Raw genomic sequence first — 14,148 nt, 5'->3', positions numbered from 1 at the left:
TGATGACTTGATGAAATCAGTCATCAGGGGGAAATCAGAGGGATGAGTTGAAAGTTACTGACGTCAGTACTGATCATTGGTCAGTCTGCAGTTATGCTCTATATCAATGATATGACATACTGCATCTATGACAAGCAGATTTACATATTGAGAACTTTGGTGAAATATATTACTTGTCTTCTTTTCTTCTTTGTTTCTTTGTCTCTTTGTATTTGTTTTTTTTTTTTTTTTTCTCTTGCCTCAATATTTACATGTATCTGATCATACTAAACTGAGCTCGTTGCTTTAAAAGATCTTCTATGGGGGGAAAAAATGACCGCTTTACTCTCAACACTCAGTCAACTCTGAGAAGACTGACTCCTGAGACTTCCTGTGGTTAATGTGCCCCTCACCACACGTAGAGAGAGCTGCACTAAGAACAGAAGTCCGGGCACACACAGTCCACTGAGACAGACACTGCAGTGTTAACTCGGTATAACAGTGTGTGTTAGAGAATGGAGATGTCTGTGTGTATTTATGACAATTTAAAAAGTACTGAGAGAGGTGATGTGGACAGAGGAGAGAGAGTGGAGATGATGGTGGAGATTTATGAGAGTGCGGATGCTGTTAGTGCCCCAGATCCCAGCACAGAGACAAACAATGCCTCCACTAAGAGAAACCCAGCGGAGCTACATCCAGGTACTGGGACCATTTAACTTATGAGTATAAATATAAATATAAATGAGTATATGTGTACAAAAAGCAGAGCGAAAAGACAGCAAGAAGGGGAGATAGAGAGGGTGAGAGCGAACTTTCTGAACTGTTGAGTTTCTTTATGTCTGTTTGCCCACTCAGGAAGTGACAGACGCTACAGACTGGCTGCAGTGTGTCTGGGGCTGCTGTGTGTTCTCCTGCTGGCTGTCATCATAGTGCTGTGTGTCTGGTACACTGCAGAGAGAACTCAGTTACAAACCAGTTATAATAACCTATCATTAGCAATAGAATGGTTACAAGCCAATTACAACAACCTAACTAAAGAGAAACATCCGTCAGAAAGTAGTTTCGAGAACGTGACCATGGAGAACAACCAGTTAAAAATCAGCTTCGATAATTTGACCAGAGAGAGCGATCAGTTCAAATCCAAGCACAATAACTTGACTGCGACACTAGACCAGTTACAGAAAGAGAAAGTCCAGTTACAGAGAGAGAAAGAAGAGTCTGAGTATGCACTGTCTACAGTGGGTGAGTGAACAAATTAATCTTTTCTTTCAAAGAGCACTCTACTCTTCAGTTACAGCTGTTGTGTGTTTCCTCTTTAATTCAGTTTCAGCTGCAGTGTTGTCAGTGCATTTGTGTGTGCGTGTGTTTGTGTGTGTGTGTGTGTGTCAAACTACTTCCTCTTGTTAGTAACTGTGGCACTCCGGGTGTAAATAACTGAGTAATTTACTTTGTCTCCTCTGTTAAACAATATGTTCTCAGTGTTTATCGATGTTATTCAGTAGCTGTACCGAGTTTAAAAACCATCAAGAGGAAACGAATGTGTGTATCATATTGACACTCATTTGTGGTGTGTGTGTGTGTGTGTGTGTGAGAGAGAGAGAGAGAGAGAGAGAGAGAGAGAGAGAGAGAGAGAGAGAGAGAGAGAGAGAGAGAGAGAGAGAGAGAGATCTTATGTATCTCATATCTCTTTCTGGTCTGACCGTTGTGTTTCAAAAGGTTGGAGATATTTCAGTCACAGTGTGTACTACATTTCTACTGCAAAGAAGAGCTGGAGTGGGAGCAGACAGGACTGTACAGACAGAGGAGCAGACCTGGTCATCATAAACAGTGAAGAGGAACAGGTGAGAGAGGGAAAGTGAGAAGTTTGAAGATACATTCTAGATAAAATTTGAAATTCTAAGCAAAGTCAATTTTTCAACAGTACAAACTGCAGTAGCAGATGCTATTAACCAGACTTGCTAATAAAGACTACAGTGTGTTTAGTGTGTGTGTGTGTGTGTGTGTGTGTGTGTGTGTGTGTGTGTGTGTGTGTGAGTGTGTGAATGTGTTTATGTGTTCACATGTGCACTAATGATGTATATGTGAGATTGTGGTGATTATGTATATGTGAATATGGTGTGTGTGTGCCCAAACAAGCGTGATTATGTTTACACGTGTTACAGGAAGTCACAGTGCTCTGGTCAGATGCTGTAGACAGACTGCAGTGTATTTGGGGTTTAACTGATGATCTGCATCTTTTTATTTTTCCCTTTTTAGGAGTTTATATTGAGATCGGTTAATGGCAATGTTTGGATTGGTCTGACTAACACAGAGGGGGTGTGGAAATGGGTGGATGGTACAGCACTGAGCACTGGGTAAGAGATCACTGAATTTAATTCATGAGACAGTTATTGACTCTTATCTCTCAGTCCATTGGTCTGTATGAGAAATGCATTAAAGAGACTGATTCTCTGTGTTATTTCAGGTACTGGACTAGAGGTCAGCCCAGTAGAAGTTACAATGGAGAAGAGGACTGTGTTGTTAGTACTGAGGTACATGACAGTTTGAAATCCTGGGATGATGTATTTTGCTCTAATGCTTACTCCTGGGTCTGTGAGAAGAGAATCCCGCTGACATCCCAATGATAATGGCTCCTTTCTTACATGTATCAGTTCTGTTTGTTTATTCGGATTTTGACACAACGTTGGACTGTATGTTTCATGAGAGCGAGAGAGAGAGAGAGAGAGAGAGATACAGAGTTCATGTCGTTAATGGAGGGTATCTTGTTTTGCTGCATTTCAACAATAAAGACCTTCGTTTGGAATAATTTGTCTGTTTATTTAGTAGCATAGACCCAGATGCTATTAGCCTAAGCTACAATAGGCTGTACCTTGCAAACAATGGATTATGCTAATGTTTGGGCAAACAACCCAAAAACAAAATAGTGCAACACCGTTCACTTTGCTGTAGCCTACGGTTGCTTGTAGAAAAGCTTTTTGTCCATATGACTGTCTGTCCTTTTTTAAAATGTGCACTAGATAAGAAAACATTATCTCTGACTGTATGATATACATGCCATCACTGTACAGGCTAGAGATGGCAGTATGTGGGTCTGGTCAGGTTCGGTTGGTTGATTAACATATTTTTGCAGGGTGGGTTGTGCGGATTGCCTCTCGTAATGGGTCAGGTGGGTGCGGGTACTAAAAAACCCTGACCCACACATCACTAGTGTGTGTGTGTGTGTGTGTGTGTGTGTGTGTGTGCGTGCAATAGACTAACAGAGACCATACACTCACCATCCAGATGCATTTTATAATTTGCTTTTTTCTAATTAGGAGCTGAGTGTTTCTAACCGTTTGTAACACTGCAGCTCTTTACAACTGCCTTGATGCAAAGGCACAGCAGTGTGCTAAAGTTTTTACCTGGGTCTGCATCTTGTTACAGAGGCCACAAATATAGATTGTGAGGGTTTAATAACAGAAGATTACCAAGTTGTATGAAGCAGTTTTCCCCTTTCAGAAAGGGAAATAACCAGGTGTTGATGATATTGCAGTGGAAGTTCACTAAAGCTTCAGTTCAGAGATTGGTTTGCTGGTTGTTCATGTTCTGGTTTTCTTTGTGTAGTCACTGCCTTGTTTTCCTGGATTCAGTCAGTTAATTCTTCAACTAGCCTGTGCACCTGTTCCTGTTCATCTAACCCGGTTTTAAGTTTTAATAAATACCACTGTTTCGCTGAGTTTCCCTGGTGAAGTCTCGACCCCACCCGGAGTTTTACCCTACCTGGACTGTTAGCCTGTGACCTTTAAGTCTGAGAAAACCTTTGTTAAGTCTGTTCTGAATCGTGCGTCCTGAGTGTGTCCCCGCGTCTCCTGGGCCTGTTCTGTTCCTGCTCTGTTATATTCCCTTGTCTGGTCCAAGTTTCAATAAACTCTGAATAAACTGAATTAACTGCATATGCATAGGTCAAGACTAAGTGCAGATGAGATGGAGACTGAGACAAGTTCAACACAGGGAAAAAAAACAACAACTATATTCGTAAAAGATCAGAGGCTATTATTCCGCTACTATTTTTTTAGCTGCAGTAACAGAAGCAGTCACAGTTATAGTGACAGAACCTATCAAGAACTCTGGATTGTGCTGCAGACCAGGTAGCACATTTTGGCGTTTGATGCAGAATATAAAGCTAATGTTTCCATGTTGACCTTCATCACTTTATTTGAATTTTTTCCACATTAGGAGTTAGTTGAATGATTGAAGATCTATACAGTGACTGTTTCGATTGGTCTGACTGAAATGGGTGGAACAAACAGCACTGACCACTAGGTGAGAAAATTCAAATTTGTTAATGAGCCAGTCACTGACTTTTTACCTATTCTGTCTCATTATGTCTACACCATTTTGGTATAGATTTAGTTTGGCCTTTGTTCAGAGCACAATTAACTGACCACTCTCCTCATGCATAGTGCTGTTTCTTTTTTTTTTTTCTTTTTAAGGGCGCCCTAAACTGAGTCTGACCCATTATTTTGCTAAGACACTATATAACTAGCACAAAAATGAATAAATATATGAATAAATAAATGAATAAATAAATCACCTTTAGAATTCCAAAAGTCTGGAAATTCAGGTGTTTTTCCCCATATGTCTTTAGGGGACAAACGGCAGAGATTCAGTAAAAAAACTGAATAAACATTTTATTCTCAGCAAAAGTTTAACATAAAATTTACATGGTAATAACTCTGCTTCTGGTTGGACCAGTAACATAAAAAAAAGAGCCACCATTGAAAGTCTCAAGTCCACACTTTCACCCCGTTGTTGACTACTTGTCTGTCACAAACGTCACCAAACGGCTGGACACAGCTGCGGAGATGACCAGTTTACTAAATGAACAGTTGACAAAGTTGGACAGGCGAGTAACGAAACAAAGCAAACCATACAGGGCAAAACGCACAACTGGAACAGGCGAAAAACAAGCAGGAGGCCTAGATTAACACAAAGTCACAAAGCGCAGGTAGAAAACCGGATCCTCTAACAATTAGTGGTATAACAAAGTATCGCTCAGAGCACACATAGGGTAAGTGTACAGGTAAAGGTAAAACTGTGGGGATTAAACAGAGAGGCCGGTGAGTAACAGAATCAGAATGAGCACAGGTGTGAGAGATGATGAATGAGCAGACCGGTGATTAGTAAACCCTGCGACGCTGACCGCTGAATGGCTGGAGTCGACAGGGGAGGAGACATTGTCGCTGTGCTTCCAACGGCAAGGTTATTTCTGCATAACTAAAGCATACCGCTTCTCGTCATCAGCGATGACGTCGACTTCACGGGGTTAATAATGTCACTATCAAATCAGCAGACGCTCCTCCAGGTGTCAGTGCTTCTGATGTCCATGCAGCACCACGGATGCAGACAAGCAATTCACACCCTGCTGAAATTTTCACACCTGTCAGCCTCTCTACGCTCACCAAACACAGTGACATCACCCACAGTTCACCACAGCTCTGAACACTGTGAAACACACCCTGAGAACAGACACAGCGTAATGAAACCATGTCACCTGCACACATCGGTGTAGTAGAGCTGTAGAGCTGTATCCATATCAGTGTCTGTTTTTGGATGGGCGAGATGATTTTTTGTTGTTGGTTTGTTTGTTTATTTGGATTTGGTGTTGATTTTGTGGTCAACAAACTGGCAGTATGTGTATGTTCTGCTGAAACTTGAATCCTCACATCATTACTAATTCACACCATAGAGAGTGAGAAAGAGAGAGGGAAAGAGAGCGAGAGCACGTTTGTTTGTATAAGTGATACTTAAACACTGCAGGTCAGCTATAGACATCACACTTTATAATCTGAATAGGCTAAAGCCAGTCTGTATTATTTCTCACGTCAAGAGGAGATGAACAGACACAGAGACACATTATCTCTGAGTTCTCTTGTTTTCAAACATATATTCAAAATTTCAAACTACTTTCAAAGCTTCATGAAAAAAAAGTGAGATTAACCCAAAGAACTAAATGAGACTGGAATGAATTCTACTTTGTAATTCTAAATACGTAACTGGTGCTCCACACTCTCATGGAACCAGTCGGTCAGAGGAGTTTGTTCTATAATGCTAATATTCATTAAAATCTTGTGTTAACTGAAACTATATATATATATATATATATATATATATATATATATATAGTACAATTGTGAGTTCAGAAGCAAGTGTAGGATAACTCACTTTGGTTACGCTGCACTGAGATCAGTGCTTTAAGAAGCAGTTAAAGGAAACAAGCAGATCTTTTGTTCACTCAAAGGGAAAAAGACAAGAGTGTGGGACTTCCTGTGCTGAATGGTTTTTTTTTTGTTTGTTTTTTTTACCTCTTAAAGAGTCAGCTGCATGTAACACAAAGACAGAAGTGCAGACGCACAGGGTAGACTCAGACACAAAGAAAGTTCAGTGTTAACTGAGGGGAATATGTTAAAAAATGGAGACATCTGAAAGGATCTATAATAATGTAAACAGGAGCAGGACAAGTAAACTGAAGAGAGGAGACAGATGGGAGATGATGGCGAATCTTTATGGGAATATACAGACTGTAAGAGCCACAGATGATAATGCATGGACAGACAACATCTCCACTAAGAGAAACCCAATGATGCAGCACACAGGTACCTTAGATATAGGTCTGAAACATATCCATAAATACTCAGTATGCTTAATAAGCTTGAAGATAGCAAATTATTTCACTTTCACTGATTAGCAACCTATGCATATACACACATTGTTGTTACAGTTAGAGACTATGGTTCATCTATTGCCATGTAAAACATGTCTTAGCCTTACAATTGTCTTACAATTTGTCAAGCGACCTGCAATCTGTAATTGTACATCTATACCTTTTGCTGTAATTGTACACCTATACCTTTTTATTCTACGTTCAAGGCCAGTAGTCTTAATCTGACTGAAGAGAGAGACCAGTTACAATAACCTGATTAAAGAGAGAGATCAGCTACAGACCAGTTACAACAACCTGACTAAAAAGAGAGACCAGTTACGAATGGAGAGAGACAGACTTACTAAAATGAGTATGTAACATTGAACTTATATTTTATGTTTTTTTAGGAGTATTTGACAAGGAGAACATTCTGAAGTACATTGTTAACCATAATTCATTGTAATACAAAATTATTAGTTTCTCTGGTTTTACTATTTATACGTTTAAGTACAATGGACATTTTTGTTTTATTCTATAAACTACTGACAACATTTCTTCCAAATTCCAAATAAAAATATTGCCATTTAGAGCATTTATTTGCAGAAAAATAACAAAAAAGATGCAGTGTTTTCAGACCCCAAATAATGCAAAGAAAACAAGTTCATATTCCATTTTATTCAACACAATACTTATGTTTTAGCTCAGGTAACTTTAACTTCAGATATGTATATTTGTTGGAATAACCCTGATTTTCGATCACAGCTTTCATGTGTCTTAACATGCTCTTCACCAGTCTTTCACATTGCTGTTGGGTGACTTTATGCCACTCTCGGCACAAAAATTCCAGAAGCTCGGCTTTGTCTGAAGGCTTGTGACCATCCATCTTCCTCTTGATTGCATTCCAGAGGTTTTCAATGGAGTTCAGGTCTGGAGATTGGGCTGGTTATGACAGGGTCTTGATCTGGTGGTCCTCCATCCACACCTTGATTGACCTGGTTGTGTGGCATGCAGTGCTGGCTGCAGGGGTTAATGACTAAGGGGGCATTTGAGATTTGCAAGGGGGCAAAAGTGTACATTATGATTAGGCTACAGTTAAGACTAAGGGGGCAAAAATTTTATATATACACATACTCAGTGTGTGCGTGTGTATGCATGTACATACATTATATATACCCTCGCCTCTGTGGGCAGGTCTTCTTTCCCCTCCAAGCTCGGGTGTTATACAAGGGGCCTGGGAGCTTGAGGATCCCGCGCAGTATCTTAGCTGTTCCTAGGACTGTGCTCCTCTGGACAGAGATCTCAAATGTTCTGCCTGGGATCTGCTGGAGCCATTCCCCCACTTTGGGGGTCACAGCTCCGAGTGTTTCGATTACCATGGGGACCACTGTTACCTTCACCTTCCACATCTTTTCTAGCTCTTCTTTCAGCCCTTGGTATATCTCGAGCTTCTCGTATTCCTTCTTCCTGATGTTGCTGTCGCTTGGGACTGCTATGTCAATCACTAACGGCTTTCTTCTCCTGCTTGTCGTACTTGTAGTTTTCCTCCACATCTGCCCTCTGGCAGTACAGTCCACTCCGTTCTGACTACCTTTCCTCTCTTTGTTACCATCCGACCCCCCTTCTCAAGCCCGGATGACATGCCGATGTCATTCCTGAAGATCCTAGTGGTGTGGATCAGTGAGACGATGTCTCACTCATTCCTGGCGTACAGTTTGATGTCATCCGTGTAGAGGAGGTCTGATGGTCCTTCCGTTCTGTAGTCGGTAGCCGTAGCCACTCTTCGTGATGATCTCGTTGAGAGGGTTCAGGCCTATGCAGAACAGCAGCGGGGACAAAGCATCTCCTTGTACCCAGTTGAGAGTCTGATGAACAAAGAGTTCCATTCTGCGTGTTCTAAAAGGTACTGGCGGCCTAAAGAACCTAATGATCACAGTGGAAACGAAGACTGTGTGGAAACGTCACCATCAGAGGGAAAGCTGGAAAACTGGAACGATCTGTCATGCAACGAGAAACGCAACAATATCTGTGAAAAAGGAAGCTAGCATAGAGTCTGTCATCCGTGAATGTTGCCACATTTGTTATCACATTTTTATTACAAATATTTATTGCAGTCATTCGGCCAGAACAATGCTTAACCAAGAAAAACTCTTTATTTTGAAATTGGAATGAAACTGTTGTTTAAATTCTTAAACCATTTATTTCAATCAACAGTTTAAGTCACATGTGTCCATGCAGGATCCATTTATTCATTCATAGGGATGTTACTGAAAAAAACACAGCTTGCATTATTTTATGCCATGACATTCATAGAAAGAAATAAACAAAAAACTTGATAGCTATAGATGTTTTCAGTGCTTCTTTGGTTACAACAGGCAACTAACATATTGCACCTCACTGACAAAGACAGATGTCAGAAAATGAGGAAGTGGGTAATGAGGGCATGGCACATATTTATTTTTCCGTTGTGAAACTGTGAAACCTAGAGTTAGTGACATTTTGAGCTGAGGGAATTACTGAAAAGGGTTATAGTAATAGTGCATCACAGAGGGCAATGGAGATGTCTGAGAACATCTACGGAAATATAAACCCCGTTTTTCGGCAAAATCCCAACAGGTCACACCACAGAAACCCGTACGAGAACATTTTTGTTACTGAGACGAGTCTTAAGCCGCCAACTGGGAGGGACTTGACCAGAAGCAATGAGAACGATCCAGGCTTTCAAAGCACAGGTACGTGCAGAGACTTACGTGCATGAGCATAGACTTACACACTTAATCAATCCAATTTAATTAATTAACTGAAACTCTATTTTCCCTTCAGGACAAAATAAGTCCTATGGAGTGATTGCAGTGTGCTTGGGGCTGCTGTGTTTAATTCTGCTGGCAGGCATAATAGTGCTCTTTCTCTGGTATACAGAAGATAAAGACCAGTTAAAAGCCAGTAATTTCAACCTGCTTATGGAGAGACAGCAGATGCAAAAAAATTACACCAGTCTAACACAACAAAAAACCCAATTACAAATCCATAACGATGACATATCTAAGGAGAGGGATCAGTTTCAGACCAGTTACAACAATGTAATCTTTGAGAGAGACCAATTAAAAAACAATGTTAGCAATCTGAGAAAAGAGATGGACCAGTTACAGACCAGTAACAACAACTTAATGAAAGAGAGAGACCAGCTGAACACCAATATTAGAAACCTAAGAAATGAAAGGGACCAGTTACAGGCCAGTAAAAACAACTTAATCCAAGAAAGAGACCAGCTGTGGGCATCTCAGTGTGAGTACAAATATAATCCTGCCTTTTTTATTATTAAAAATAACCTTTGCAATACAATCCCTACAGTGGAATTCATGGTGTGTGTGTGTGTGTGTGTGTGTGTGTGTGTGTTTCATTGGTAATTGTAAAAACAGTGAAATCCTGTCTGGGGCGATGGAAATCGTTTGGTCAGCACAGTTATTGGATCTCTGCTGATGAGAAGAGCTGGAGTGATAGTCAACACACGTGCGAAGAGAGAGAAGGAAATCTGGTGATCATAAAGAGCAAAGAGGAGCAGGTGGGGGAGTAAAGAGAATGGAAAGGGGGGGGGGCTGGATCACTCAGGTGTCCATCATCTTGATCAGCTTTTTCTTGACACTGTGACAGCAATTTCTCGCAAGTCTGAAAGTCATAGCCTGGATTGGTCTGAGTGACATAGACACAGAAGGGACGTGGAGATGGATAGATGGCTCAGCACTAAAAACCGAGTGAGAAGTCAGATGAATTTAATATAATATAATCACCATTGTTAACCATGGGAATGTTGACAAGGAATGTTTGGTTCCAAGTCATATTCTTATTCATACCTGCTTCATTGTTATGGCTTTGCTTCCACATAGAGAAGGAAAGATTTGTATCAAGATGAACAGAAGTTCAAATTTGACATTTATTACAATTTAGGATCATTTACTCTTTCTTACTCTGTTTTAGTCATATTTGTAAAGCACAATGAAAATTACTCTGAAGTTTGTAGCAGTGTGAATGCTAAAACTACCGCTACTCAGTCAGTGGAAGTCATGTAGTATTCTACTAGTTTTTATATCTGTATTATCATAGATATTGGATGTCTGGAGAACCTAACGATGCAGGGGGTGAAGACTGTGCAGAAATAAGAGGATCATCAACAGAATCACTGAACAACTGGAATGATCAGCCATGTCGATTGGAAAGGAAATATATCTGTAAAAGAAATGTGTAAAGTTCTCACACACAGCACACCTTTTCTTTTCTCACCATACAAAATGTATATTCTTATCCAATGTGAAGGAGTCATCAATGTTCCAGTTGTTTACTGGGGGGTAGGTGATGGCGGGGGGGAGTGGGGGGGTGGGGGGGAGTGGGATCATCACATTTACGTGTTTAATTTAGAACGTTTTGGGTGCAAGCATTTGCAAGATGCATTCTTTGAACATATAATTTTCTCTGTTGACAGTCAGTCAGTTGTACAATATGATTATCGTTGTATTATTGTTGATATCAAGACCCTAACTTTTAAAACACTTCTATTTTGTGTGTATGTGTGTGTTTGTGTGTGTGTCTGATAGCTGTTTGTATATAATGCAAATGATGTCAACCCATGCTGGAAGTAATTCTGGAGTGCATTGAACAGAAAATGGTCTCCAACAAATTTATCGGAGTCTTTAAGTATGCCTGGCTAAGGCCTGAAAATGTAATAACACTCAAAATGAAATAACTTCTTACATTTCAGGCATGTTATTACACTTTCAGTTTCTTGAAGAATGCCAAAATGTAATAATACATTATATTATTAGTAAGTTATGGCATGTTGTACCTGGAGTAATAACTTATTACATTTTGGGTTGGTTGTTAAATTTTGGTACTGGTGTCTAGAGGCAAAATGTAAATTATGTAATAACTGAAATGATGTAATAAAACAATTTACAATTTACAATTTAGTTATTTGGCAGACGCTTTTTCCCAAAGCGACTTACAATCAGTGCATCAGTCGGGCTTCTAATACCTTGTGAGCAGAGATCACAATAAGACTGAGCACAATAAGAATATAATAAAGCCAGTAGAGTATCAATAGGCCAGTAATGAAGCAAAACAATGAACCAAAAACGTATTGCATTATTGACAGGTTATTACGTTTGTCGCTTACTATGCAGTTTTTATAAACAGTGTTATAACCCTATAAATGCAATAACACACTAGTGAAACAGGTCAAACACTTCAAGTTTGATAAAATAAGAATAACACAAAATGAAAAAGGGTCTTGCTTTACATTATTGTCAATAATGCAAATTTTATTGTATTATTGGTAGATACTATATTATTACTGGTTATTACCTTTTGGGTTTCTACAGCATACATGTGATAACTTACCCATGTTGTCATAAGCTATTAGATTTTGGATCATTGTTACATTTTGGTCTTCTACAGCAAGCACAAAATGTAATGACTTGCTCAAGATGTAATAAGCTGGACTTTTAAATGGCTTTGTCTTTCCATAACTTTCTCCTGTGATCGCCAGACATGCAGACAAGAGAACTTACTTTGTACTTTTTAGTTTCTTTGCAATAAATCATAGACCCACAACTGTGGATAGGCTTCAGGTTAGGGATGTTCTAATGTGAACATGGTTTTAATACCAGGTTTGGCCAAGGTTACAAAGATTAATGCAACCTACTAATTGTACGTAGTATCTATATTCAGCTCTACAATAAAATCATCACATAGACTTTCTATCTTCTGTTGGAGTGTCATTAGTTTTTTGTAAGTCCAAAGTTCACAAAGAAACATTAACAAAGAAATGGTTGGAATAACAAACAAGTGATAAAACATTGATATGACTGTCACATAGTTCTAATAATACCACAGTACTTATTTAAAAATGAAAGCCTTTAGAAACCCAGATTACCTTCTGCTAACAGCATGAAGCATCATCCAGACAGCCTTATTTTATACAGAAAGTCATTGAGACATACATATTAGCATTGCGAAGTTTGTATTATTATTATTATTATTATTATTATTATTATTATTATTATTATCATCAAAAATTCATCAGTGGCCTCATGTAGCATTGAATATGTAAGTTTTATCCCTGTCACTTTAAAGTAAAAACTGCAGTGGACATAAAGGCATTGATTGTGACATTTGCTAATAATTTTGAATGTAAACAGATTTTAGTCCTTCTCCATTCATTCCCTTGCAAAATTACTCCTATATCATGCAGAGAGTTTATTCAAAACAAAGGGGAAGCAAGTAAAACACTTAAATGAATTTAAAAACATAAAACATTTGTCTGTCCTTCCTCGCAGACCATTTGTTGAATTGATTTAATTCACTTTTGGAATGACTAGACAGCAAATGTCTTTCTGCCACCTCAAGGCAAACGTTTGTTCATCCAGGAAATCATCACTTGACTCTAACCTCAAATTCAACCAAATCAAAGTGACAGGTGCATGTTCAGCTCTATCATTACATAAACCTTTGCAAAATACATTGTTTAGGTCACGTTGCAACTGTTTTGTAGTGGGACACAGCATCAGGGTGATAAGAGGGTGAACCACAATGACACACACAATAATAATTTCATTTTGTTTACATCTAGTTATCAACAATTGTCAATGTGGGAAGGGCACAGTTCCATAAATATTCTTAAATGGGATGTGGCATATCAGACAAGATGGATCTCGGCAGAATTTACATGAGATGAGAATAAAATACACAGTATCGCAGCTCTAAAGAAACACAGACAGTTCTACACACATGTGACAGTTCATCACAAAGTGGGTACGTCAGGTTTGGAAGCCCTATACAGCCATTTGGCCACCGGATGGTGCTACTGAGGACTTTGTCACTCATTTAGTCTATGCGCCTTACCTGTATCTTCTTTGATCTGTGTACTTAAGTTGCCCTTACTGTGTCTGCCTTTGTTCAGTCTTTGCCAATTAAACCACATGTGAGTTCAGCCTCTGCTTCCCTGTGTAAACCTTCACCTTGTTTTTTGTGCCCTTTTGAGAACTTCTTTTGTCTCTTTTTATTTTTGTATCTCCTGGGATTTGTTTTTCAGTATTTTGTCCATTTTGAATTCTAAGAACTGTTTCTGGACTTTTTGTTGCCTTTGGATATTATTAAACCTTTAAACTGTCTTCCTGTTCCAGCCTCTGCTTCTGGGTTTTCAGTCCTTGTGGGTAGCTGAATCAGTAGAGCTTTTCACTCTGAATCCAGACACCAAGGTTCAAAATCCCCTCCTGCTCCTGACGGGGTAGGCTACTTCAAAAAGCCCAAAGAGAGAATACTACCCAGAGCTACAAAAGACAGGTGATAGAATTGTTCTCACTGCCTGTCTTTACATGCACAGAACAACAATGCAAACCAACTCAGATGCTACATAAGTCAAGTGTCTTTTGCATCAGTCACGTTTTCTCCGTGGTACTCCTTCTGAATCAATGACAGTCCGATGCCCCTTTTCAAAT

The 14,148-nt window shown here is 39.4% G+C and overlaps 1 protein-coding gene across 1 annotated transcript; it reads left to right on the top strand.

Annotated features, from left to right (window-relative positions):
• Nucleotides 1–575: 575 nt before the first annotated feature.
• On the top strand, nt 576–2,603 carry LOC115823755 (C-type lectin domain family 4 member F-like). The gene is made up of 4 exons (XM_030787784.1): nt 576–678; nt 1,675–1,820; nt 2,236–2,333; nt 2,444–2,603. The coding sequence occupies exons 1-4, from the start codon at nt 576–578 to the stop codon at nt 2,601–2,603; spliced, it is 507 nt and encodes a 168-aa protein (XP_030643644.1).
• The last annotated feature ends 11,545 nt before the right edge of the window (nt 2,604–14,148 follow it).

The sequence above is a fragment of the Chanos chanos genome, chromosome 11 (genome assembly GCF_902362185.1).
Source record: "Chanos chanos chromosome 11, fChaCha1.1, whole genome shotgun sequence".
NCBI classification, from domain to species: Eukaryota; Metazoa; Chordata; class Actinopteri; order Gonorynchiformes; family Chanidae; genus Chanos; species Chanos chanos.
Note: the sequence above shows the minus strand (reverse complement) of the source record. Positions and strands in the feature narration are given on the sequence as shown.

Coding starts and splice junctions, on each gene's coding strand:
- LOC115823755 (XM_030787784.1), top strand. CDS start 576: ATGGTGGAGATTTATGAGAGTGCGGATGCTGTTAGTGCCCCAGATCCC. Junction 679..1,674: donor CCCAGCGGAGCTACATCCAG/GTACTGGGACCA, acceptor TCTCTTTCTGGT/CTGACCGTTGTGTTTCAAAA. Junction 2,334..2,443: donor GGTACAGCACTGAGCACTGG/GTAAGAGATCAC, acceptor GTGTTATTTCAG/GTACTGGACTAGAGGTCAGC.